The following is a 24,999-nucleotide window of genomic DNA, read 5'->3' on the forward strand; positions in this document are numbered from 1 at the left end:
ATATCCATTATAAAAGGTTTGGGAGACTTTTAAATTTATGTTTTCATTTTGTAACTGTACAAAGCAATCTGCATATGATTTATTTCAATGTCAGAACTACTGCTCAACAAATGATGTACATATTTTATTTAAATTAAAGCAGTTTACATGTGGATATTTGTCTGTGTTGATTGTACTAAGGTGATGTCATCGTGTGTAGCACAGTAGCCAATTAGATGCATTTTAAACTAGCGCTAGGACCCTGTGAGAGCGAGCAGATGAGGCAAACTCGCGTCTGTGACTGACTCATTTCTGTGTGTCACTTACGCCACACATGGGTCCACGTCGTGTAGCCTACTGCTGCGCAAACTTGTGCAAAATCAATGAACGTAAAAGAAGAAGCGGATTGGAAAACACACATGGATACCAGTAGTGTTGACTGTAAGTAACTGTCCTATTTCTAACGCAATGGCATGAAATGAATAGCGAAAACTGTTGAAGTATTACTAAACTATTGAAGGAAAGTTTGGACATATCTCTACCTATCTCTGTGACTGACATATCGGGGTTGATGCCTCTATTGTTGATTAATTGAGGAGTTGGATCATATCGCAGTAAAGTTAAATCGGATCATATCGCAGTAAAGTTATATCGGTGCAGACAGGCTGTGTGAATTGAACAAGATATCGGCGTGTTTCAGGGAAGTGATGCAATCTGATGCTGACAGAGTACCTGTGGGAAGCTGCGCTGGAAGCGCAGAGTGTCTGGGAGAAATTGATTATTTATTTTTATCAGAGTGCTTTGAGAGTTTTTTTTTAGAAAATTACAAAAACCGTTTTTTCATACTTGGAAATAAAATGTGTTTTCAAATAGCCTACATAATAGCCTACACATAATATGAAAATGTTATTTTTATTTCGATGTTTTTAACACATGTATTGTTATAATTTGAATAAGAAATGCCCAGTTTAGGAGAAAACCGTTATATTTTTTTGCTGTGTTATTACAATGCATCCTGTGTCCACCTCTCATCCTACTCTGCATCATTGTTATGGACCTTGACCTATCAGTGTTTCCTGGTCTTCCCCTTCCTCTCTCTACCGCCTGTCCTCTGTGTTCTGCTAGTTGAAGGCCAAGGATGACTATTTATGACTGGGGTGAAAACTAACTACCTCACTCTGCATCCAGGATGTCAGTCCAGCTGCCCCACGCACAAACACCAGGAAAAAACACCCATTAGCCATGTATGCTGTTTGTTTCTATCCTGTGTGTGTGTGTGTGTGTGTGTGTGTGTGTGTGTGTGTGTGTGTGTGTGTGTGTGTGTGTGTGTGTGTGTGTGTGTGTGTGTGTGTGTGTGTGTGTGTGTGTGTGTGTGTGTGTGTGTGTGTGTGTGTGTGTGTGTGTGTGTGTGTGTGTGTGTGTGTGTGTGTATGTGTTACATGCATACTATCTCCTAAGCTACATTTAAATAAATTATTTCTGTCCATCTTATTGCCTCATTGACAAAATGGGCAGACGAAGCACAAAGACACGCATTCCTCAGTGACCTACATGTTGCATATCTAATGTGCTTTGCTAAGCTATGTTCTAGCTACACTACATTCCCTGGCCTGTACTGTCTTTTCACATTTGTGTTTTAGTCATTTAGTTCAGAGAACTACATTCAGCTCCCACGGTCTCTCCTCTGTACACGAGCTCAACAGAACCTGGTAACATGATACAGGATGGAGAGTTATGTTATGGTGGGAAGATTAGTGTTAGGACATAGACAAACATGTTATCCAGGTTCCACTTCCACACTCCATTCCTCCAGGGGGGGCAACAGCAACCTTGTCCTGGTGCTGAGCCTGTTTAATAAGCACTTCAGGTGCCGCCAATTAAGGTTCCAGCTTGGAGAGCTGTGAGGTTGCTGGTTGGTTTAGTGGCCATGAGGCCTTTCGTTTGGTTTTGAATCTTTAGTGTGGGCATGACTCCTTGTAGCTTCCTTTTTGTACATATTGATGTTTCGTCACCATCTGAAAAAATAACAATCCGCTTGGACTGGCCAACCAAGAGGTCAAGAAAGACAGAGCTGGCCCTGAACCAAGGTAGGGATGGGAGAGACAGGGCTGGCCCTGAACCAAGGTAGGGATGGGAGAGACAGGGCTGGCCCTGAACCAAGGTAGGGATGGGAGAGACAGAGCTGGCCCTGAACCAAGGTAGGGATGGGAGAGACAGGGCTGGCCCTGAACCAAGGTAGGGATGGGAGAGACAGGGCTGGCCCTGAACCAAGGTAGGGATGGGAGAGACAGGGCTGGCCCTGAACCAAGGTAGGGATGGGAGAGACAGAGCTGGCCCTGAACCAAGGTAGGGATGGGAGAGACAGGGCTGGCCCTGAACCAAGGTAGGGATGGGAGAGACGGAGCTGGCCCTGAACCAAGGTAGGGATGGGAGGGACAGAGCTGGCCCTGAACCAAGGTAGGGATGGGAGAGACAGGGCTGGCCCTGAACCAAGGTAGGGATGGGAGAGACAGGGCTGGCCCTGAACCAAGGTAGGGTTGGGAGAGACAGGGCTGGCCCTGAACCAAGGTAGGGTTGGGAGAGACAGGGCTGGCCCTGAACCAAGGTAGGGATGGGAGAGACAGGGCTGGCCCTGAACCAAGGTAGGGATGGGAGAGACAGGGCTGGCCCTGAACCAAGGTAGGGATGGGAGAGACAGGGCTGGCCCTGAACCAAGGTAGGGATGGGAGAGACAGGGCTGCTGGCCCTGAACCAAGGTAGGGATGGGAGAGACAGGGCTGGCCCTGAACCAAGGTAGGGATGGGAGAGACAGGGCTGGCCCTGAACCAAGGTAGGGCTGGGAGAGACAGGGCTGGCCCTGAACCAAGGTAGGGTTGGGAGAGATGGGGCTGGGAGAGACAGGGCTGGCCCTGAACCAAGGTAGGGTTGGGAGAGACAGGGCTGGCCCTGAACCAAGGTAGGGATGGGAGAGACAGGGCTGGCCCTGAACCAAGGTAGGGATGGGAGAGACAGGGCTGGCCCTGAACCAAGGTAGGGATGGGAGAGACAGGGCTGGCCCTGAACCAAGGTAGGGATGGGAGAGACAGGGCTGGCCCTGAACCAAGGTAGGGATGGGAGAGACAGGGCTGGGAGAGACAGGGCTGGCCCTGAACCAATGTTGTGGTCTCCCTTGGCACATGTACATTCAACACATACACTGATTTCTCACATAAATGCACACATTCATTCAGGTTACTGACCCTAGAACCCAAAGACGAAGAGTGTAAAAAATAATATATATATATATTTATATATCAGTAGGCTAGTTAGGTTTCGTTACTGGTTAGTACCTCCCTACCTGTGGGACAGTTTAGAGGAGAAGTCTTTGCGGGTGTTGGCTAGGAATATGACTCATTCAAGACTTCAGAACATTATTCTTGTTCTCCTTGCTATATTTTACAACCTGCTCTGAGCTCAAAGACTTATTGTTCCTCTTTGGAAGACAGTTAGAGAGGTGCAGTCATTAACACATGGAAAACATGAATAACTAAACAATCACTCCCACCATATGTCCCATTACAATAAATAGGTGATTCATGTTATCCGTGTGTGGATTTGGTCCAAATCAAAGAAGCTTGACACAAAGATCTCCAACTACACACTGAGAGAAGTGCACATTCACTTGGGGAACGTCAATACATATTCATGTAAAAACGCATCAAAGCAGAGCTGTGTTTAACTTGGATGTAAAAGAGGACGAGATGTCTCACAGGATGAGGGCTTTTGGGTGAACATTTTATAGTGCTTGTTGATTTAGTCATGTATACCGAGTGTGATCTGCTCTGTGGGGTATGAAAAGATACCATTTTCAAACATCAGTATAGGATTCTGTGGTTTATGGAAAGGTCTTTCCTTCTGATCTGCTGAATGAGTATAATTTCTTCCTATGACAATCTGTGTAACAGAACTCACAGTGGTCCTGCCCCCCCCCTACCCAACCACGTGGCCTGACTAGAGAAAAAGGCCTCCTACTTATAGAATATGCACCAAACGTCAGTGCACAGGGTAGGTGAATTCTGACAGAGTTGTACAGTATTTTGGTGGAGATGGTGGAGGAGACATTGAGTGGGTCTGGATTAAGACCCTTCTCCAAGCCCTGTACATGACACACTCCTATAAATACCCTGTGACGCAGAGACAAAGCCCCTAGTCTTCTGCTGCTCATAAGGCCTGATGGGCCACACAGGCCTAACACTGTCTGTCTCACGCACTGGAATGCCTGCTGAGACCAGACTGACCAACAGCATCTCTCTCCTTCTCACTCACACACATACAGTTGAACTCGGAAGTTTACATACACTTAGGTTGGAGTCATTAAAACTTGTTTTTCAACCACTCCACAAATTTCTTGTTAACAAACTATAGTTTTGGCAAGTCGGTTAGGACATCTCCTTTGTGCATGACACAAGTCATTTTTCCAACAATTGTTAACAATTGTTATTTCACTTATAATTGCCTGTATCACAATTCCAGTGGGTCAGAAGTTTACATACACTAAATTGACTGTGCCTTTAAACAGCTTGGAAGATCCCAGAAAATGATGTCATGGCTTTAGAAGCTTCTGATAGGCTAATTGACATCATTTGAGTCAATTGAAGGTGTACCTGTGGATGTATTTCAAGGCCTACCATGGGGAAATCAGCCAAGACCTCAGAAAACAAATTGTAGACCTCCACAAGTCTGGTTCATCCCTGGGAGCAATTTCCAAATGCCTGAAGGTACCATATTCATCTGTACAAACAATAGTACGCAAGTATAAACACCATGGGACCACGCAGCCGTCATACCGCTCAGGAAGGAGACTCGTTCTGTCTCCTAGAGATGAATGTACTTTGGTGCAAAAAGTGCAAATCCCAGAACAACAGCAAAGGACCTTGCTGGAGGAAACGGGTACAAAAATATCTATATCCACAGTAAAACAAGTCCTATATCGACATAACCTGAATGGCCGCTCAGCAAGGAAGAAGTACGGTTTGCAACTGTACTTTTTGGAGAAATGTCCTCTGGTCTGATGAAACAAAAATAGAACTGTTTGGCTATAATGACCATCGTTATGTTTGGAGGAAAAAGGGGGAGGCTTGCAAGCTGAAGAACACCATCCCAATCGTGAAGCACACGGGTGGCAGCATCATGTTGTGGGGGTGCTTTGCAGGAGGAACTGGTGCACTTCACAAAATAGATGGCATCATGAGGCAGGACAATTATGTGGATGTATTGAAGCAACATCTCAAGACATCAGTCAGGAAGTTAAAGCTTGGTTGCAAATGGGTCTTCCAGATGGACAATGACCACAAGCATACTTCCAAAGTTGTGGCAAAATGGCAAGTCAAGGTATTGGAGTGGCCATCACATAGCCCTGACCTCAAGCCTATGGAACTGAAAAAGTGTGTGCGAGCAACAACAATTTAACAATTTAAAGGCAATGCTACCAAATACTAATTGAATGTATGTAAACTTCTGACCCACTGGGAATGTGATGAAATAAATAAAAGCTGAAATAAATCATTCTCTCTACTATTATTCTGACATTTCACATTCTTTTTTTGTTCAATTTAAAGTTTTATGAAGTTTTCTTGTTTTTCCAAATCAACCAACAAAACACATTCCACATTCACAGATGTAACAGGCTTAAAAAAATAAAAAGTCAAAAAATATAATAGTACATTTGAAAAAATACAATTAAAATGAAAGATAAAGTCAAATAAAAACACTTATTTTTCTTAATCTATTTATTTTCCTTGATGAATATATATATACACATACATACATATATACATACACACATACCCATAAATACATACATACATGAAAACACAAAAAAACATATAACACTTGCAGCAGCACTATCAAGGTTCTTATCAGCTATTTCAAGCCTTCGCTGAGACGACGAGCCAATAATTAGTTTTTAGGTTTTACAGCATCTTACACAACATGTATCTGCACATTTCCCTAGTCACCCCGTTCACTCTGTCCAGTTTGAAATATAGTTGAATACTGGAGACCAGAGTCTATCAAACTTGGCCTGGTCTCTTGTGGAGGTCAGAAGTGAGATTTTCAAGAGGGAGAAAGTCAACAATCTGGTCAATCCACATTTTAAATGTAGGAGAAGTATTAGAGGCCCACAATAGAAGAAAAAATTTCTTAGCAAAGTATGTAATAGTCATAAGCAAATTTTCTCTGTCAGGATCAAGAACAAAGTCCTGCTGGGCATTAAGAAGATAGATACACGGGGTCATATCAAACTGTACCTCTAGTATTTTCTGTGCAGCAGTATGTATAGATTGCCAGATTCTGGCAATCTCTCTACAGCTCCAAAATACATGCATATAGGTTCCACTTTCAGAGGTACATATTTTAGTTAGGAGACACATCTGTTTTCATTCTATGGAGTCTCAAAGGAGTATAATAAAATTTGTACAAACATTTGTAATTAGATTCTTTCATTTTTACATTAGTAGAGGTGCAGTATACCCTGTCGCAAACCTCCGCCCATAACTCATCACTGATAGTCAAACCAAGATCCTTTTCCCAAATTATTTTCAAAGGAGTAAAGGAGGAGCCTCCTTTCTCAGAAAGTTGTCTATAGATGTAAGATATTTTGCCTTTATGGATTGTGTTGTGACAAGAAGGGCTTCAACTTCATTCAACTGAGTTCTAAACCTCCTCTTGGAGGTAAATGAGGATGTCTAATTTGAAGATATATTTTTTTTAATGGATCTTGGCACATCGAATTCACTGCAGAGCTCTTGAAAGGATTTCAGTGTAGTGGTTTTCTGATGAAATAGGTCTGAAAAGGTCCTGATTCCTAGAGTATGCCAAAGATTAAAGTTGGCATCCCTCAGGGCTTTTGGCAAGTCTGGGTTGCCTACTATAGGCGAGTGAGAACATATTTGGGAGGAAATTCCCAGGTATTTCTTACAGTCCCTCCACGCTAGTAGGCTGCTGTAAATCACAAAGGTTTTGGCTATGTTGCCCACTTCACTAAAGTTATTAATTAATACAATTGAGCTTAAGGGCAATGAACCACAGGATTGGGCTTCTATCTGAATCCACGTTGACTCTTGTCTGTTTGTGATCCATGTTAGCATGTTGCGGATTTGGGCAGACCAGTAGTACAATTGAAGGGAGGGAAGGGCAAGACCACCCTTAGATTCAGGTTTCGATAGAGTGGAAAACTTAATCCTAGGTTTTTTTATTGCCCCATATAAATTTGGTGATGCTTTGGTTAGTTGTTTTGAAGAAGGAAACTGGGAGATAGCATGGGAGCATCTGAAATAAGTAGTTCAGTCTAGGGAGGACGTTCATACGGATGACATGAATTCTTCCTACTAAGCTAATTGGGAGGTAGATCCAGGTTTGGAGATCGTTCTTGATTCGATCCAGGAGTGGAAGATAATTTTCCTTGAAAAGACTATTCAGATCTGGTGTTATGAAGATCCCAAGGTATTGAAACCCCTGTGTTTTCCATTGGAATGGACATAGTGTCTTCATAGAGCTGGTGAGTGTAATATTGAGAGGGCAGACAGTGGATTTGTTCACATTGATCTTATAACCTCAAACTTGCCATACTGAGCAATTGTGTCTAAAATGAGAGGGAGGGATTTCTCAGGGTTGGATATGTAGAGCAAGACATCATCCACGTAAAGCGAAATCTTGTGCTGCAGGCCGCCTGCAGAAATACCCATAATACTTGGATTGCTCCTTATCAGCTCTGCCAGAGGCTCCGCCCCCAACAAGTAGAGCAAGGGGGACAGCGAGCACCCTTGTCTTGTGCCCCATTCCAGATGGACTCTGTCAGAGTTGAGTCCATTAGTAGTCACCATGGCATTTGGATGAGAGTATAGTGATTTGATCCATTTAATAAAATTTGGGCCCCTTTGAACTTTTCTAAGACTGAAAACAGAAAGCTCCACTCCATCCTTTCAAACGCCTTCTCGGCATCCAGTGAAGCCAGCAGGACAGGGGTCTTCTGTGCGTTTACTTGATCAATAATATCAAAAAGATGGCGAATGTTATCAGAAGAGTATCTGTCTCTAATAAATCCAGTTTGGTCCGCTTTTATTATTTTGGGAAGAAGAGTGTTTAGTCTTTTGGCGAGCAATTTGGTAATTATTTTATAGTCGAAATCCAACAAGCTTATGGGCCGGAAGGACGAGCAGGATAGGGGGTCCTTGTCCTTTTTTAGCAACACTGTAATGCGAGCTGTGTGCATTGAGTCTGGGAGAACTCAGTTTTTGCAAAAATCCTCCAGCATTGGCATGAAGATTTTTTTATTTATTTTTATTTATTTTACCTTTATTTAACCAGGCAAGTCAGTTAAGAACACATTCTTATTTTCAATGACAGCCTGGGAACAGTGGGTTAACTGCCTGTTCAGGGGCAGAACGACAGATTTGTACCCTGTCAGCTCTGGGGTTTGAACTCTCCACCTTCCGGTTACTAGTCCAACACTCTAACCACTAGGCTACGGAGCTGGGGCCAAAAGGCTTTGTAGAACTCTCTGGGGAATCCATCTGGGCCTGGGGACTTATTAGGTGGCATGGAGGTAATTGCCTCCAGGATCTCCTCAGGAGTGAAGGGGGAGTCGAGATCTTCTTGGTCGGTCTCTGATAGTTTAGGTAGCGAGATTCCCTCTAGGAAAGAGTGGAGTTCTGCCTCCGTGTGTTTTCTCTCAGAGGTGTATAGTTTGCAGTAAAAATCATGAAAAGTTAAATTGATCTTTTTTTGGGTCGTATTTGACCTCGTCCTCTGCTGTTCAGATAGCCATGATTGTACACTCTGACTGCTCCTTTTTTAATTGGTAAGCAAGCAATCTACTGGGCCTATTGCTATACTCATGGTATTTCTGTTTAGTAAAGAAAACCTTTTTTTTAATCTCCCGAGTGTAGTCCAAATTCAGTTTGGCTTTGGCTGCTTTAAGATGACTCCAGGAGGTGCTGTCTGGAGATTGTTTATGTATTCTTTCACAGCATTCCAGCTCCCTCTCAAGATCTAGCCTGTGTGCTTCCATTGCTTTTTCTTAGAGGAAGCATATGCGATTTGATGACCTCTTAGTGTGGCTTTGGCAGCGTCCCACATTGTGGCCGGAGAAACAGGAGAATCTTTGTTGTCTTGTGTGTAGTTGTTTATCCGTGTAGTTTCCAATGTATGGAACGCTTCGTTTGATAGCATGGAGGTGTTGAATTTCCAGCTCTTTGACCTCGGGATGTTTTTGCAGAGGTCAAAGCGGAGGTGTACAAAGGCATGATCTGAAAGTGCTATGGGTCCGATTGTACATGTGGCTGAATTTATGAAACTCTTTGGGATAAAAATGTAATCTATACGGGAGTAGGTGTTATGGACATTAGAGTAGTATGTATAGTCCATAGATGAGCTATTAGTCTCTCTCCAGATATCTATCAGTCCCATCTCTTTAGTAAGAGAGTTCAATATCTTTGCAGATCTAGGATTTGTGGTGGGGATTTGAGATGATTTGTCTAGGGTTGGGTTAAGGGTACAATTAAAATCTCTGGCCACCACGCCAAAGGAGACACAATGCTCATTGAACAGGGTTATAATTTTTGACATGAAGGCAGGAGTATCTGTGTTAGGGGCGTATATGTTTAAGATAGTAATTGGTTGACCATATATTGACCCAGTTATCAAAATAAATCTCCCCTCCGGATCAGATATGTTTTTGTCAATTATGAATGGAACATTGTTATGGATAAGTATGGCTGTACCTCTACTGCTTGATTTGAAATATGAGAAATACACCTGTCCCACCCAAGCTCTGCGGAGTTTGGCATGTTCAGCATCACAGAGGTGTGTCTCTTGTAATAGCGCGATATCTGCTTTTTCCTTTTTTAGAGCACATAGTATCTTTTTCCGTTTTATTGCATGACCTAGACCATGGCAGTTCCATGTCAATAGATTTAAGGTACTAGTCATCGTCATCGAACTTTAGTGCAAGTCATCGCTGGGTTAAAGTGGATAGTAGTTACAGCTGCGTTCACATAAAAGGAAAATAAATGGTGTACATAAAATAATAATCTCTGAACACCCCAGCCGAGTTCCCAAACAACGACACGTCCCGTTGGATCTATTACCCCCCCCCGCTCAGTCTCAGTTCTGTGTTCCGAATAAAACAAAAACCGGGAACAGTTAGCAACGCACAACGTCTCCCTCTCCCCACCAAAGAAATGCCTCATCCTCTCCACCCCGCATTGAGTAAATGACAAAGTAGCCCTCGTCCAGACCACAGTAAAAGAGGGGAGAAAAATAAAATCAATAGCCCAGCCTACATATACCTCCCCCAAGGGACATGGGGAACCCCAAGTAATAATAGCAACAAAAAGACAGGGAAATAAAAGTAGGCTGAAACATTAGTAGGCCTAGGTTAGGCTATACAGCCCATCCCTCTCAGTTAAAGGAAAATAAATATAAATTGGACGGCTATAATGACATTTAGGGGGTGGGTCTCTGGATATCGGCTATATGTTGTCTTACCTCCTTTAGTAATGGCATTAATCGCATTTAGTCATTGGTCTGTTTCTCATTGACCAGGATTGTCTTTCAAAAAAAGTTTTGCCTCTTCAGGAGTTTTGAAGTGTCGCAAGGCTCCTTGGTGAAGAATCCTGAGCTCGTTTGGGTATTTGAATCCCCTCAAGATGCCTCGGTCAATGGAGTATTTCTTCACTTCGTCAAACTCTCGGCGCTTTCGGCGTATTCCAGCTGACAGGTCCTGGTGTAAAGAGAGTTTGGCGTTTCCCACTGTGATGGTGTTGTTTTTCACCGCCTGTAGGACTCGTTCCTTGTCAGTGAATCTCAGGAAACATATGGTGATTGGGCACGGTGGTTGTCTGGCTGCTGGTGGGGGCCTCAGTGCTCGGTGAGCTCTCTCCAGTTCTATGGGCCTTTCGGTGGACAGGTGGAGCCACTTGGGAAGTTTGTCTTGCAGGTAGCGGATCAGTGGCATGTTTCCCTCTTCTTTTTCGCCCAGATTGAATAGAACACAATTATTCCTTCGCCCCTGTTTTCCAAGTCCTCTGTTTTCTCTTCCAGATGCTCGATTTTCTTTTTAGCATATGCTATTGTTTCTATGGCATCTGTCAATAAGTTTTCCATGGATAGGATTCGCCCCTCTGCCTCGTCCAGGCGCCCCGCGTTTATGGTTATCTTGTTGTTGATGTCAGGCAAAGCGTTTTCCAGGATTGTCACCTTGTCCCCTATCGCACTGAGCTGAGAGTTAATGGCATCTAATTTAGTGTTTAGTTCTGTACTTTGGGATCTCAACTCAGAAAGGATGTCTTCGACAGAGTGCGAGGTTGGCATTTGTTGTGCCTCGGGGGGGAGTGGGTTCTCTTGCTCCTGGCTAATGGCGCTAGTTTTTTCTGAAGCTAGCTTCTAATTGGAGGCTTTTTCCGTCGCTAATGCTCGAGTCCGGGTAAAAATGTCACCTGTAGTGTCGCCTTTTGTAGCCGCCATGACTTTTTCTTACTAAAGCTAAATGAGTTTGAACTTGGAGTGGAGGTAAGATTAGGAATTGGAAACTACTTGTGCGGAGCTCTTAGTTCATGCGGCCATCTCGTTCAAGGGTCACGTGATCCCGACATTTCACATTCTTCAAATAAAGTGGTGATCCTAACTGGCCTAAGACAGGGAATTTTTACTAGGATTAAATGTCAGGAATTGTGAAAACTGAGTTTAAATGTATTTGGCATAGGTGTATGTAAACTTCCGACTTCAACTACATATATGTGTGTGTATATATATATATACATACATACACATGTGTAGCGGCAGAGTGAAATCAGACTTATGTTGATTATGAATAGGGATGTAAGAGCTGAAATGGTCTTTGTCTGAGAGTGGCCTGCCACAGTTTGACTCCGGGGCCTGTTGAGTGGAAATCAAAGCTGCCCGTCTAAAGGGGCACTCTGTGTGCTGCCCCCCCCCCCTACGACTATGGTCGTAGATGGGAGTTGAGCTGAACTGACCTTTCTCTAACCTCGGAATGTCACGGATAGCCAAGGTCATAGAATAGCGATAAAAGACAGAGCTGTTAGAGAGAGAGAGGTTTTATGAGTTATTTGAACTCCCTCCAACTCTCTCAAAATGCCCCAGAAAAGCCATTTCACAACCATCCTGAAGAGCAGTTTGGGTTGTTTTTCTGTAACTATGACTCCCATGATGGCCTGACCTAGGTCTCATTACTGGGTCTTCAGTCAAGGAGTCTGTACACCACACCAACACAGACAAGAAACATGTGCACACACAAACTCTTGTATCTCTTTAAATAGTCAGGCAGTAAGGTCTAAAACAAGTTTTTTTGAGGGAAAAGCGGGGAGCGAGTATTAGGACAATTATTCTCTCTTGGGGTCAGTCTGACCCTCCAGACAGAGGAGGTCTGGTAGTTTCTATCATGTCTGAGCCTCCAGACAGAGGAGGTCCGGGGCTGGCCTCTGCAGAGCATTGTCATCAATTTCCTGTTGATTTGCAGCTTGTGTTCTCCTCTAAATAAACAGTTCCGTGTTGAAATATTGGCAGAGCAGCATCCTGAATGAAACTGAGACATTCACAATGACAACGCAGAACGTAAGAAGAGTCGATGGTGTGTTTATCTTGTCATGTGGCGTCTTGACAATGTGGGTGTGGCCAAAGTACATTTTTAGTAGACTCCCTGATGACATAAAGTCCCACTGACCAGTTGAAATCTAGACCTCCCCTGGGAGATGGATGCTCTCAGGCGGTATCTGTGGAACTTGTCTTTATAATGCATGGAGGAATGGACCCAACAGACTCGAGCCACGTCTGTCCTCACTGCCTTTGATTTCCTGAAGTGCTGTGGAATCATTGCTATGTAATGACAATGTCATCCTCCTAGACTGTCCTTCCCTTCCCTCTCAGTGCTGTGGCCTGTTGTCTCTCTCAGATCTGTGATTGACCCAGTCCAACTTTTTGTTGTCATCAGAATTGAATTTCACCCTCCGTCCCATGTGGTCTCCATATGATCAGGCTCTGGGTGCACAAAGGCCCTCTCTATGAGTCATTCCTCAGCCCTCGGTGAGTGTGATGAACAGCAAGCCTCTCACCACAACAGCTGATGTGCATCTTCAGCGAGAGCCTGTCCTTGGCCGTGCACTGCCCCGTAGGGAGGACATGGCAGGTCAAACCAGACCACATAGCTTTCTCTCTCCTAGACTACAGACCATTTGTTGTGTGCAGAGAATGTCTCACTAAGCTCTGGTCTGGAGAGCCTACCACTGGACAGAAAGTAAATATAGAGTACTGTGATACCATTTAAGACTCAGAGATCAGCAGATCTTTTATACGATGCGAAGGTCAAATAATGTGAAAGGATGAAGGCAGTGGATGGTGACGATGAAGTGAATTTGGGATGTTGTAGTAACGAGATTACAGGAACAGGAAGCAGAAGGTTGGGGTTGATAGAAGCTGCTGTCGTCAGCCTAGACAGGGAAACCACAGCTGCAGGACATATCCTTTTACCCATAATGCCAATGGATGCCTCTGGACCGCACAGCTGCGTCCCTACGCCCCTGCACATATCAGCCGCCGTGTGTGTTTTGAGTGAATGTTTTGTTGTTTTTTGTTCTAGTTTGTAACATTGCATTGTCCCTCTTTCTTCAAGAGTATTGTCATTGTCTAATTTTGTCCCTTGTCTGGACAATGGTGTATTGTTAGGGTGCGGAAAGGCTGAGTGCAAAGAGCTTGAATGAAGGTTCAGGACAAACTCTCCTCTCTGTAGGATGGATCTGTTTTAGTGGAGACATTACTGTTGTGAACTGTTGGAGCTGTCTACATTGGCTCTGTTACCACCCATATGTATGTTATAGTAACATCAGACAGCCTCTAAGGGTTGGATTTCATCTGTATCGCGGAAGAGCCGTGTTAAAATTGAAAGGTCATTTACGATTGCGCGACACATGCAGCGTTTACCGTTTACCGTTCACCGCGAACGCCGGAACATTGCCTTTACGATTCAACGGAGCTACAACGCGGGTCTTCCGTGATGTTAATGGATGGATGTTAATGGTGAGTGCTTGTAAGTTTGCTGATTTGTCTTGTACTGTAAGCCACCTCTGACTATACTGGAATAGCTCTCAGGCGTGGGGAGGGAAAGGAGAGAGGACATGTCAAATTTTATGATCTAAGCTGACAGATCTGTGATCTGTGAGTGTTGACAGTTGGCAGGCGAGGCTTTGTTGACCTGAACTCAGAACTACGGCAGGGGTCATAGTGTTCAATCACACTGTGTGGGTGTGGCTGCAGGGGAACGTCATGAGAGGCCTCTCTGAGCACTGTGACTCAACTAAAGGGCAAATCCACAGAAATGGAATTGCGCTGAGACTCAGATTTTTCCAACAAACATGGATTTCAAAGTATAACAAACCATACAAACTCTATGCACAAGGAATTATTTTTAAAATGTACACTGAATATTAGACACAAAAACACTTACTGGAAGAACTGTGCAGACACAGCGTTTCATGAAACTCCCGATGAAACAGTTCTTGTGCTGACGTTGCTTCCAGAGGCAGTTTGGAAGTCAGTAGTGAGTGTTGCAACAGAGGACAAATGTGCTTCAGCACTCAGTGGTCCTGTTCTGTGAACTCGTGAGGCCTACCAATTCTGAGCCGTTGTTTCTCCTGGACGTTTCCACTTCACATTAACAGCACTTACAATTGACCAGGGCAGTTGGAAGTCACTAAGATAGCACCACAGTAAGGCCATTCTACTGCTAATTTTAGTCTATGGCGATGCATGGCTGTGTGCTCGATATTATACACCTGTCAGCAACGGGTGTGGCTGAAATAGCAGAATCCACTCATTTGAAGTGTTTGAGTGTCCATATATCTCACACACAGTGCATTCGGAAAGTGTAAATCCACTTCACTTACTGTATCTTCAATAATCTATTCAAATACATTATTCCAAAGTCAATGTGTCATGTCATAGCTGACACCCCATTCTTTCTGCAGACATCTTTGAATCTTAATTTGGCGTAGATACTTTTGTCGTTGTTGCTCCTAGACGTTACATTTTTTTTTGTACATGCATACATACATTGTGCATTCGGAAAGTATTCAGACCCCTTGACTGTTTCTACACACAATACCCCATAATGACATCACAATACCCCATAATGACATCACAATACACCATAATGACATCACAATACCCCATAATGACAAAGCAAAAACAGGTATTTATAAATTTTTGCAAATTTATAAAAAATAAATATAGCTGACATGACATTTACATAAGAATTCAGATAATTTACTCAGGACTTTGTTGAAGCACCTTTGGCAGTGATTACAGCCTCAAGTCATCTTGGGTATGACGCTACAAGCTTGGCAAACCTGTGTTTGGGGAGTTTCTCCCATTCTTCTCTGTAGATCCTCTCAAGCTCTGTCAGGTTGGATGGGAACTGTCGCTGCACAGCTATTTTCAGGTCTCTCCAGAGATGTTCGATCGGGTACAAGTCCGGGTTCTGGCTGGGCCCCTCAAGGACATTCAGAGACTTGTCCCGAAGCCACTCCTGCGCTGTCTTGGCTGTGTGCTTAGGGTCGTTGTCCTGTTGGAAGGTGAACCTTCGCTCCAGTCTGAGGTCCTGAGTGCTCTGGAGCAGGTTTTCAACAAGGATCTCTCTGTACTTTGCTCTGTTCATCTTTCCCTCAATCCTGATTAGTCTCCCAGTCCCTGCCGCTGAAAAACGTCCCCACAGCATGATGCTGCCACCACCAAGCTTCACCGTAGGGATGGTGCCAGGTTTCCTCCAGACGTGATGCTTGGCATTCAGGCCGACGAGTTCAATCTTTCATCAGACCAGAATATCTTGCTTCTCATGGTCTGGGAGTCTTTGGTGCCTTTTGGAAAACTCCAAGGAGGCTTTCATGTGTCTTCTACTGAGGAGTGGCTTCCGTCTGGCCACTCTGCCATAAAGGCCTGACTAGTGGAGTGCTGCAGAGATGGTTGCCCTTCTGGAAGGTTCTCCCGTCTCCACAGAGGAACTCTGGAGCTCTGTCAGAGTGACCATCGGGATCTTGGTCACCTCCCTGACCAAGACCCTTCTCCCCCAATTGCTCAGTTTGGCCAGGCGACCAGTCTTGGTGGTTCCAAACTTCTTCCATTTAAGAATTATGGAGGCCACTGTGTTCTTGGGGACCTTCAATGCTGCAGACATTTTTTGGTACCCTTCCCCAGATCTGTGCCTCGACACAATCCTGTCTCGGAGCTCTACAGACAATTTCTTCGACCTCACGGCTTGGTTTTGCTCTGACATGCACTGTCAATTGTGGGACCTTATATATAGACAGGTGTGTGTCTTTCCAAATCAAATTATGCAAACATTTCTAAAAACCTGTTTTCGCTTTGACTTTATGGGGTATTGTGCGTAGATTGATGAGAAAAAATATAATTTAATACATTTTAGAATAAGGCTGTAACGTAACAAAATGTAGAAAAAGTCAAGGTGTTTGAATTCTTTCTGAATCCACTGTATATAGGGCAGCAGCCTCTAAGGTGCAGGGTAGAGTAACCGGGTGGTAACCTGCTAGTGACTAAGTTCAAGACAGGATACTGGGTGGAGCTAGTGATGGCTATTTAACAGTCTGATGGCCTTGAGATAGAAGCTGCTTTTCAGTCTCTCGGTCCCAGATTTGATGCACCTGTACTGACCTCGCCTTCTGGATGATAGTGGGGTGAACAGGCAGTGGCTCGGGTGTTTGATGTCCTTGATGATCTTTTTGGCCTTCCTGTGACATTGGGTGCTTTAGGTGTCCTGGGGAACAGGCAGTGTGCGCCCGGTGATGCATTGTTCAGAACGCACCACCGTCTGGAGAGCCTTGTGGTTGTGGGCGGTGTAGCTGCCGTACCAGGCGGTGATACAGCCCGACAGAATGCCCTCAGTTGTACTTTTGTGAGGGTCTCAGCTGGGTTAAAGATATGTGGTGTTTTTGGTAACAAGGCAATGCTTTGTGTGTGTGTGTGTGTGTGTGTGTGTGTGTGTGTGTGTGTGTGTGTGTGTGTGTGTTGTGTGTGTGTGTGTGTGTGTGTGTGTGTGTGTGTGTGTGTGTGTGTGTGTGTGTGTGTGTGTGTGTGTGTGTGTGTGTGTGTGTGTGTGTGTGTGTGTGTGTGTGTGTGTGTGTGTGTGTGTACCTTAATTTCCAAAGAACAGCTTTTAATTAGACACAGAATTTGACATGCTGCTATGAACTTCACGTTGGTGCTCATTGGTCATTTTTACATGGAAACGACCTAAATTAGCTACACCACCCACAGGATCTCCCAGGCTGGCACACTTCCCAGAGATGTCCGAGCAGAGGGCGCAGGGGAGTGGGCGTCTGGGCGAGAGGGGTGTAGGGCTGGAGGTTTGAGGGTGTTGCATGGGAATGCAAGTGGCGAGGCGAGCGGGCCAGGCCCCTCTCTGGTCCTGGCAGTAGGGGTTCAGACAAACTAGTGACCCCTAGAGACCCCGGGGCTGTGGAGTTGTGATTTCACCCCACACCGCTCCAATAACACACATCCTACAGCACCGCTAGGCCTGCTCCTGCTCCTGCTCCTGCTCCTGCTCCTGCTCCTGCTCCTGCTCCTGCTCCTGATCCTGCTCCTGCACCTGCTCTTGCACTTGCTCCTGCTCCTGCTCTTGCTCCTGCTCCTGCTCTTGCTGCTCCTGCTCTTGCTCCTGCTCCTGCTCTTGCTGCTCTTGCTCCTGCTCCTGCTCCTGCTCCTGCTCCTGCTCCTGCTCCTGCTCTTGCTCCTGCTCTTGCTCCTTCTCCTGCTCCTGCTCCTGCTCCTGCTCCCATTTCTCTTTCCTCAAACACATACAGTATGTCTATGCTCTCTAGTGAGAGGTGTTGATCACACACGTCTATATTGTTTAGCAGCAGAAATACAGGTTTGTATTATTTTGTTAGGCTCCATTTCCTTGTTTTCAAGAGGAAGGAAACCAACCATTCTCTGTGGAAACAATCTGCTGCCCTTTTTAAACGTCTCCTCAATGAATTAGAGATTCAATCTGCTGACTATGAGAAAATAAGTCAGCATTCATTAGCTACACGTACAGTTTCTCTAAAGTGACACTCAAATGACAAGATCACAAGTCTTTAAAAAAACAACCAGAGCAGTAAGGCTGATTCATGTGAAGCTCTCTGTTATGTCTGAGTGTTGAGGCTAGTCATGTGAACCTCTCTGTTATGTCTGAGTGTTGAGGCTAGTCATGTGAAGCTCTCTGTTATGTCTGAGTGTTGAGGCTGATTCATGTGAAGCTCTCTGTTATGTCTGAGTGTTGAGGCTGATTCATGTGAAGCTCTCTGTTATGTCTGAGTGTTGAGGCTAGTCATGTGAAGCTCTCTGTTATGTCTGAGTGTTGAGGCTAGTCATGTGAAGCTCTCTGTTATGTCTGAGTGTTGAGGCTAGTCATGTGAAGCTCTCTGTTATGTCTGAGTGTTGAGGCTAGTCATGTGAAGCTCTCTGTTATGTCTGATGTCTGAAGCTCTCTGTTATGTCTGAGTGTGAGGCTAGTCATGTGAAGCTCTCTGTTATGTCTGTGAAGCTGTTATGTCTGAGTGTTGAGGCTAGTCATGTGAAGCTCTCTGTTATGTCTGAGTGTTGAGGCTGATTCATGTGAACCTCTCTGTTATGTCTGAGTGTTGAGGCTGATTCATGTGAACTCTCTGTTATGTCTGAGTGTTGAGGCTGATTCATGTGAAGCTCTCTGTTATGTCTGAGTGTTGAGGCTAGTCATGTGAAGCTCTCTGTTATTATGTCTGTTAGTGTTGAGGCTAGTCATGTCATGAAGCTCTGTTGAGGCTAGTCATGTGAACCTCTGTTATGTCTGAGTGTTGAGGCTAGTCATGTGAAGCTCTCTGTTATGTCTGAGTGTTGAGGCTAGTCATGTGAACCTCTCTGTTATGTCTGAGTGTTGAGGCTAGTCATGTGAAGCTCTCTGTTATGTCTGAGTGTTGAGGCTAGTCATGTGAAGCTCTCTGTTATGTCTGAGTGTTGAGGCTAGTCATGTGAAGCTCTCTGTTATGTCTGAGTGTTGAGGCTAGTCATGTGAAGCTCTCTGTTATGTCTGAGTGTTGAGGCTAGTCATGTGAAGCTCTCTGTTATGTCTGAGTGTTGAGGCTAGTCATGTGAAGCTCTCTGTTATGTCTGAGTGTTGAGGCTAGTCATGTGAAGCTCTCTGTTATGTCTGAGTGTTGAGGCTAGTCATGTGAAGCTCTCTGTTATGTCTGAGTGTTGAGGCTAGTCATGTGAAGCTCTCTGTTATGTCTGAGTGTTGAGGCTAGTCATGTGAAGCTCTCTGTTATGTCTGAGTGTTGAGGCTAGTCATGTGAACCTCTCTGTTATGTCTGAGTGTTGAGGCTAGTCATGTGAAGCTCTCTGTTATGTCTGAGTGTTGAGGCTGAGTCATGTGAACTCTCTGTTATGTCTGAGTGTTGAGGCTATTCATGTGAAGCTCTCTGTTATGTCTGAGTGTTGAGGCTGATTCATGTGAACCTCTCTGTTATGTCTGAGTGTTGAGGCTAGTCACGTGACGTGCTGTACTGCTGTGAGTGCGTTGGCAGGCATTTGCTCAGTTCAGTCGGTGGCTCTCTGGGGTCTCCACGGTTTCCTAGTGTGTCCAGCTGTAGCCATGAGGACGTGTCAGTGTGGTGAGCAGAGAGGGAGACGGAGAGAGGCAGAAGAGTCAAGGTCACTGGATCAGCCTCACCCCCCGGATATCCCCACTGGAGGGAAGAACCCAACCCAACACGATTCCTGTTGAATGGAAACCTTTTACTGACTGACTATGCATGCATTGAGGCTTCCATTGTGGTTTCCTTGATATCATCCAGTGACGTCATTTAATTGCCAGCTCCCCCGCCAATCCCTTTTAGCAGTTTCCACCTCTAGAGACTAAGGATACAAAGGAAGGGTATATACTGGAAACGTTCAACGTTTAACCAGGGAACTACCAACATTTTTGTATCTTTCAAGGATTTAATGTATTTTATCTCACAACATCTAGTTGCCCTTTTTAAGGTACTTCGCATTTGTACAGGTGTCTGTAATCATCTCTGGCCCTCTGTGTGGCCTTCACATTTATACAGGTGTCTGTAATAATCTCTGGCCCTCTGTGTGGCCTTCACATTTATACAGGTGTCTGTAATAATCTCTGGCCCTCTGTGTGGCCTTCACATTTGTACAGGTGTCTGTAAGAGAGAGTCGGCTTTCTATTCCGCAACAAAGCCTCCTTCACTCACGCTGCCAAGCTTACCCTAGTAAAACTGACTATCCTACCGATCCTCGACTTTGGCGATGTCATCTACAAAATGGCTTCCAACACTCTACTCAGCAAACTGGATGCAGTCTATCACAGTGCCATCCGTTTTGTCACTAAAGCACCTTATACCACCCACCACTGCGACTTGTATGCTCTAGTCGGCTGGCCCTCGCTACATATTCGTCGCCAGACCCACTGGCTTCAGGTCATCTACAAGGTCATGCTAGGCAAAGCTCCGCCTTATCTCAGCTCACTGGTCACGATGGCAACACCCATCCGTAGCACGCGCTCCAGCAGGTGTATCTCATTGATCATCCCTAAAGCCAACACCTCATTCGGCCGCCTTTCGTTCCAGTACACTGCTGCCTGTGACTGGAACGAATTGCAAAAATCGCTGAAGTTGGAGACTTTTATCTCCCTCACCAACTTCAAATATCAGCTATCTGAGCAGCTAACCGATCGCTGCAGCTGTACATAATCTATTGGTAAATAGCACACCCATTTTCACCTACCTCATCCCCACAGTTTTTATTTATTTACTTTTCTGCTCTTTTGCACACCAATATCTCTACCTGTACATGATCATTTATCACTCCAGTGTTAATCTGCAATATTGTAATTATTCGCCTACCTCCTCATGCCTTTTGCACACATTGTATATAGACTCCCCTTTTTTTCTCTGTGTTATTGACTTGTTAATTGTTTACTCCATGTGTAACTCTGTGTTGTCTGTTCACACTGCTATGCTTTATCTTGGCCAGGTCGCAGTTGCAAATGAGAACCTGTTCTCAACTAGCCTACCTGGTTAAATAAAGGTGAAATAAATAAAATAAAAAATATTTGTCGCCAGACCCACTGGCTCCAGGTCATCTACAAGTCCATGCTAGGTAAAGCTCCGCCTTATCTCAGTTCACTGGTCACGATGGCAACACCCATCCGTAGCACGCGCTCCAGCAGGTGTATTTCACTGATCATCCCTAAAGCCAATACCTCATTTGGCCGCCTTTCGTTCCAGTACTCTGCTGCCTGTGACTGGAACAAACTGCAAACATCGCTGAAGTTGGAGACTTTTATCTCCCTCACCAACTTCAAACATCAGCTATCTGAGCAGCTAACCGATCGCTGAAGCTGTACATAGTCTATTGGTAAATAGCCCACCCATTTTTACCTACCTCATTCCCATACTGTTTTTATACTGGTTTTATTTATTAACTTTTCTGCTCTTGCACACCAATATCTCTACCTGTACATGACCATCTGATCATTTATCACTCCAGTGTTAATCTGCAAAATTGTAATTATTCGCCTACCTCCTCATGCCTTTTGCACACATTGTATATAGACTGCCCCTTTTTTTCTACTGTGTTATTGACTTGTTAATTGTTTACTCCATGTGTAACTCTGTGTTGTCTGTTCACACTGCTATGCTTTATCTTGGCCAGGTCACAGTTGCAAATGAGAACTTGTTCTCAACTAGCCTACCTGGTTAAATAAAGGTGAAATAAATAAAAATAAAAATAATCTCTGGCCCTCTGTGTGGCCTTCACATTTGTACAGGTGTCTGTAATAATCTCTGGCCCTCTGTGTGGCCTTATCACATGGAAAATATGTCCAAATAATTCAGGAAGATTTTCAAATAAAAATTGAATGACAAAGCTGTAAAATATTATCCTAAATGTAAATCAACTAGGTGAATACTTTTGTTCAATGAAGGTTTCAACATGAAATATAATTTTTATATATATATATTATTTTTGTTTACACATTTATTTTACTATGTTAGTATGTGTATCTTGTCAATGTTTCGGTGTCAAACTGGTGGCAGCTGTGAAGGTCAATAGTTGGAAGAGTTGCAGAGTTAATTGTAAATAATGCCATTGTTTATTAGTTGCTTTTTTTCATTAATTTGGCTATTTTCTCTTGAACTGTATGGTCTATCTACTAGAAACTCATGAACCATCTGGTCTATCTACTAGAAACTCGTGAACCATCTGGTCTATCTACTAGAAACTCATGAACCGTCTGGTCTATCTACTAGAAACTCATGAACCGTCTGGTCTATCTACTAGAAACTCATGAACCGTATGGTCTATCTACTAGAAACTCATGAACCGTCTGGTCTAACTACTAGAAACTCATGAACCGTCTGGTCTATCTACTAGAAACTCATGAACCGTCTGGTCTATCTACTAGAAACTCATGAACCGTATGGTCTATCTACTAGAAACTCATGAACCGTATGGTCTATCTACTAGAAACTCATGAACCGTATGGTCTATCTACTAGAAACTCATGAACCATCACCTCATAACTCAAGATTATCAAAGTTATGATAGATTTTCTGTTAATGACCAAAATTACTGACGATTCTGGTAACATCGGTAAACTACCGGTATGTTTACAATCGTACTAGAGACCCAACCCGGAGAAGTGGAACCCCTCAAAGACAAGTAGATGAAATTTAAAGATGGTGTGTGACGTCTCAGATGGGCAGAGAGACTGACTGACAGAGAGACTGACTGACAGAGAGACTGACTGACAGAGAGACTGACTGACAGAGAGACTGACAGACAGAGAGACTGACAGAGAGACTGACAGAGAGACTGACTGACAGAGAGACTGACTGACAGAGAGACTGACTGACAGACTGACTGAGAGACTGACTGACAGACTGACTGAGAGACTGACATAGAGACTGACACGGAGCGACGAAGTAGAGCGAGTGGAGGGTGTAACAGCAAGAGAATACATTTTTTGAGCCCAGCCCACTAGATACCACAATACCAGGGTAGGAGCGAGCGAGGGAGTGAGTTAAATGACTGTGTGTTGAGAGCTCTGCAATCATCCAGAGACGACCACAGCTGATGTGTGGATTACCACAGCATTTCTCACTGGAGCTGTTTTTGGGAAATGGTGGGCTTTCTTCTTCTTCAGCTGTTGAAGCCGGTAAGCAACCAAATCGACTGCATGCTTGTATTATACTGTCTTGGCAGCCTCTCTCTTAGTGGTCTGTGTGGGTTGTGTTTGTCCTCGTCTCTCAGGACTGTAACATTTGAATTGGAGATGGATGTCCGTGTAGATCATGTGATTAGTCTTATGGTTGGTTCTACTGAGTACTGGATCTCCACTTCCTGACGATGTGTGGATGTTTTCTCAATTATCTCTGAAAGTTGACTACTTTTCAGACAGTTATGTTTTGACAGGGCCAGTTCATTTCCGTTCCTTGATATTGAGAGAGGGGATTTGTTATTACAGAGATGTTTATTGTGACCGACCACCTCGTTTTGGTCTTATGTAGCAAAACTTGAAATTGTGTTTTTTTTTATATTGGATAAAAGTAGATTTAAAGCTAGAAAATGGTATATCATACACAGCAGTTGGGGAACACATGGGAAAGTAGTTTTACGAAAATGGCTCTTGAATGTTTTGGGACACCTACTGGAGAGCTCTTCTTTGTCTACACCTATTAAGTATTGTTCACACCCTGTTAAGCTTTAGCCCCATCCATGTCTTTAAGGATACACGTGAGGCCATGTGCTAAACAGGGAGTACGGTAGTGTACAACCAAAGATTTCAAGACTCGAGACTGGTTTCTACTATGTCTATCGACATGTCTGTATAGAGTTGTCGCAATGACATCATGAACATTCTATTGTCGTTCCGACATCAAACTTGTCATTGTTGTTATGAAACAGTATAAAGACAGCAGCACGGTGGTCCAAAACAGCATAAATGGTGTATTTCAACACCAATAAACCTATTAGTTTAAACATGTATTTAGTGTTTGTCAATCTAACAAACCAGGCAACTAAAAGCAACTTTCTAAACAATGTTTTTGGTTAGTTTCTAGCTTGTTAGAAGGTGTAAACGGTACAATGAAATGGTTACTTGCATAGTGGAGTATTTTGTTAAGACATGTAGCTAGCTAGCTAAACAATGAACCATAATCCCAACTCCTGACGTTACTACCCTCCATGTATCTACAGTTAGCTAAAGCTAACCATCTAGCTAGGTTCAATTTTAGCTAGCTAGCTAACATTAGGCTAGAACTAGCAATACAAATTTCTCTGAGATAAGGATGACATCATACACATAATGCTAATGAGCCAGCCAGCTAATGTTAGCTAGCTAAAAGTACGCTTTTACTCGCAATAAATTACTTTCTGGCTAAATTAGAAACATATAATATCTGAAAATGTAGCCAGCTAGACTCTCTTACCCATATACAGAGCCTTGCGAAAGTATTCGGCCCCCTTGAACTTTGCGACCTTTTGCCACATTTCAGGCTTCAAACATAAAGATATAAAACTGTATTTTTTGTGAAGAATCAACAACAAGTGGGACACAATCATGAAGTGGAACGACATTTATTGGATATTTCAAACTTTTTTAACAAATCAAAAACTGAAAAATTGGGCGTGCAAAATTATTCAGCCCCCTTAAGTTAATACTTTGTAGCGCCACCTTTTGCTGCGATTACAGCTGTAAATCGCTTGGGGTATGTCTCTATCAGTTTTGCACATCGAGAGACTGACATTTTGTCCCATTCCTCCTTGCAAAACAGCTCGAGCTCAGTGGGGTTGGATGGAGAGCATTTGTGAACAGCAGTTTTCAGTTCTTTCCACAGATTCTCGATTGGATTCAGGTCTGGACTTTCACTTGGCCATTCTAACACCTGGATATGTTTATTTTTTAACCATTCCATTGTA

General features: G+C 43.9%; 1 protein-coding gene across 5 annotated transcripts in view; it reads left to right on the forward strand.

Annotated features, from left to right (window-relative positions):
* The first annotated feature begins 267 nt into the window (after positions 1-267).
* afap1l1b (actin filament associated protein 1-like 1b) overlaps positions 268-24,999 on the forward strand; it is a 44,070-nt gene continuing 19,338 nt past the window's right edge. For 3 of the 5 annotated variants that reach the window (XM_046329202.1, XM_046329219.1, XM_046329229.1), the window contains exon 1: positions 23,077-23,236. In XM_046329202.1, coding sequence (XP_046185158.1) covers positions 23,155-23,236 — 82 coding nt within the window. In that variant the 5' untranslated portion in view covers positions 23,077-23,154. Of the gene's footprint in view, positions 421-23,075; positions 23,237-24,999 lie in introns of those variants that run through there. The other 2 variants (XM_046329238.1, XM_046329211.1) reach the window with 2 other exon arrangements.

The sequence above is a fragment of the Oncorhynchus gorbuscha genome, linkage group LG02 (assembly GCF_021184085.1).
Source record: "Oncorhynchus gorbuscha isolate QuinsamMale2020 ecotype Even-year linkage group LG02, OgorEven_v1.0, whole genome shotgun sequence".
Taxonomy (NCBI): domain Eukaryota; kingdom Metazoa; phylum Chordata; class Actinopteri; order Salmoniformes; family Salmonidae; genus Oncorhynchus; species Oncorhynchus gorbuscha.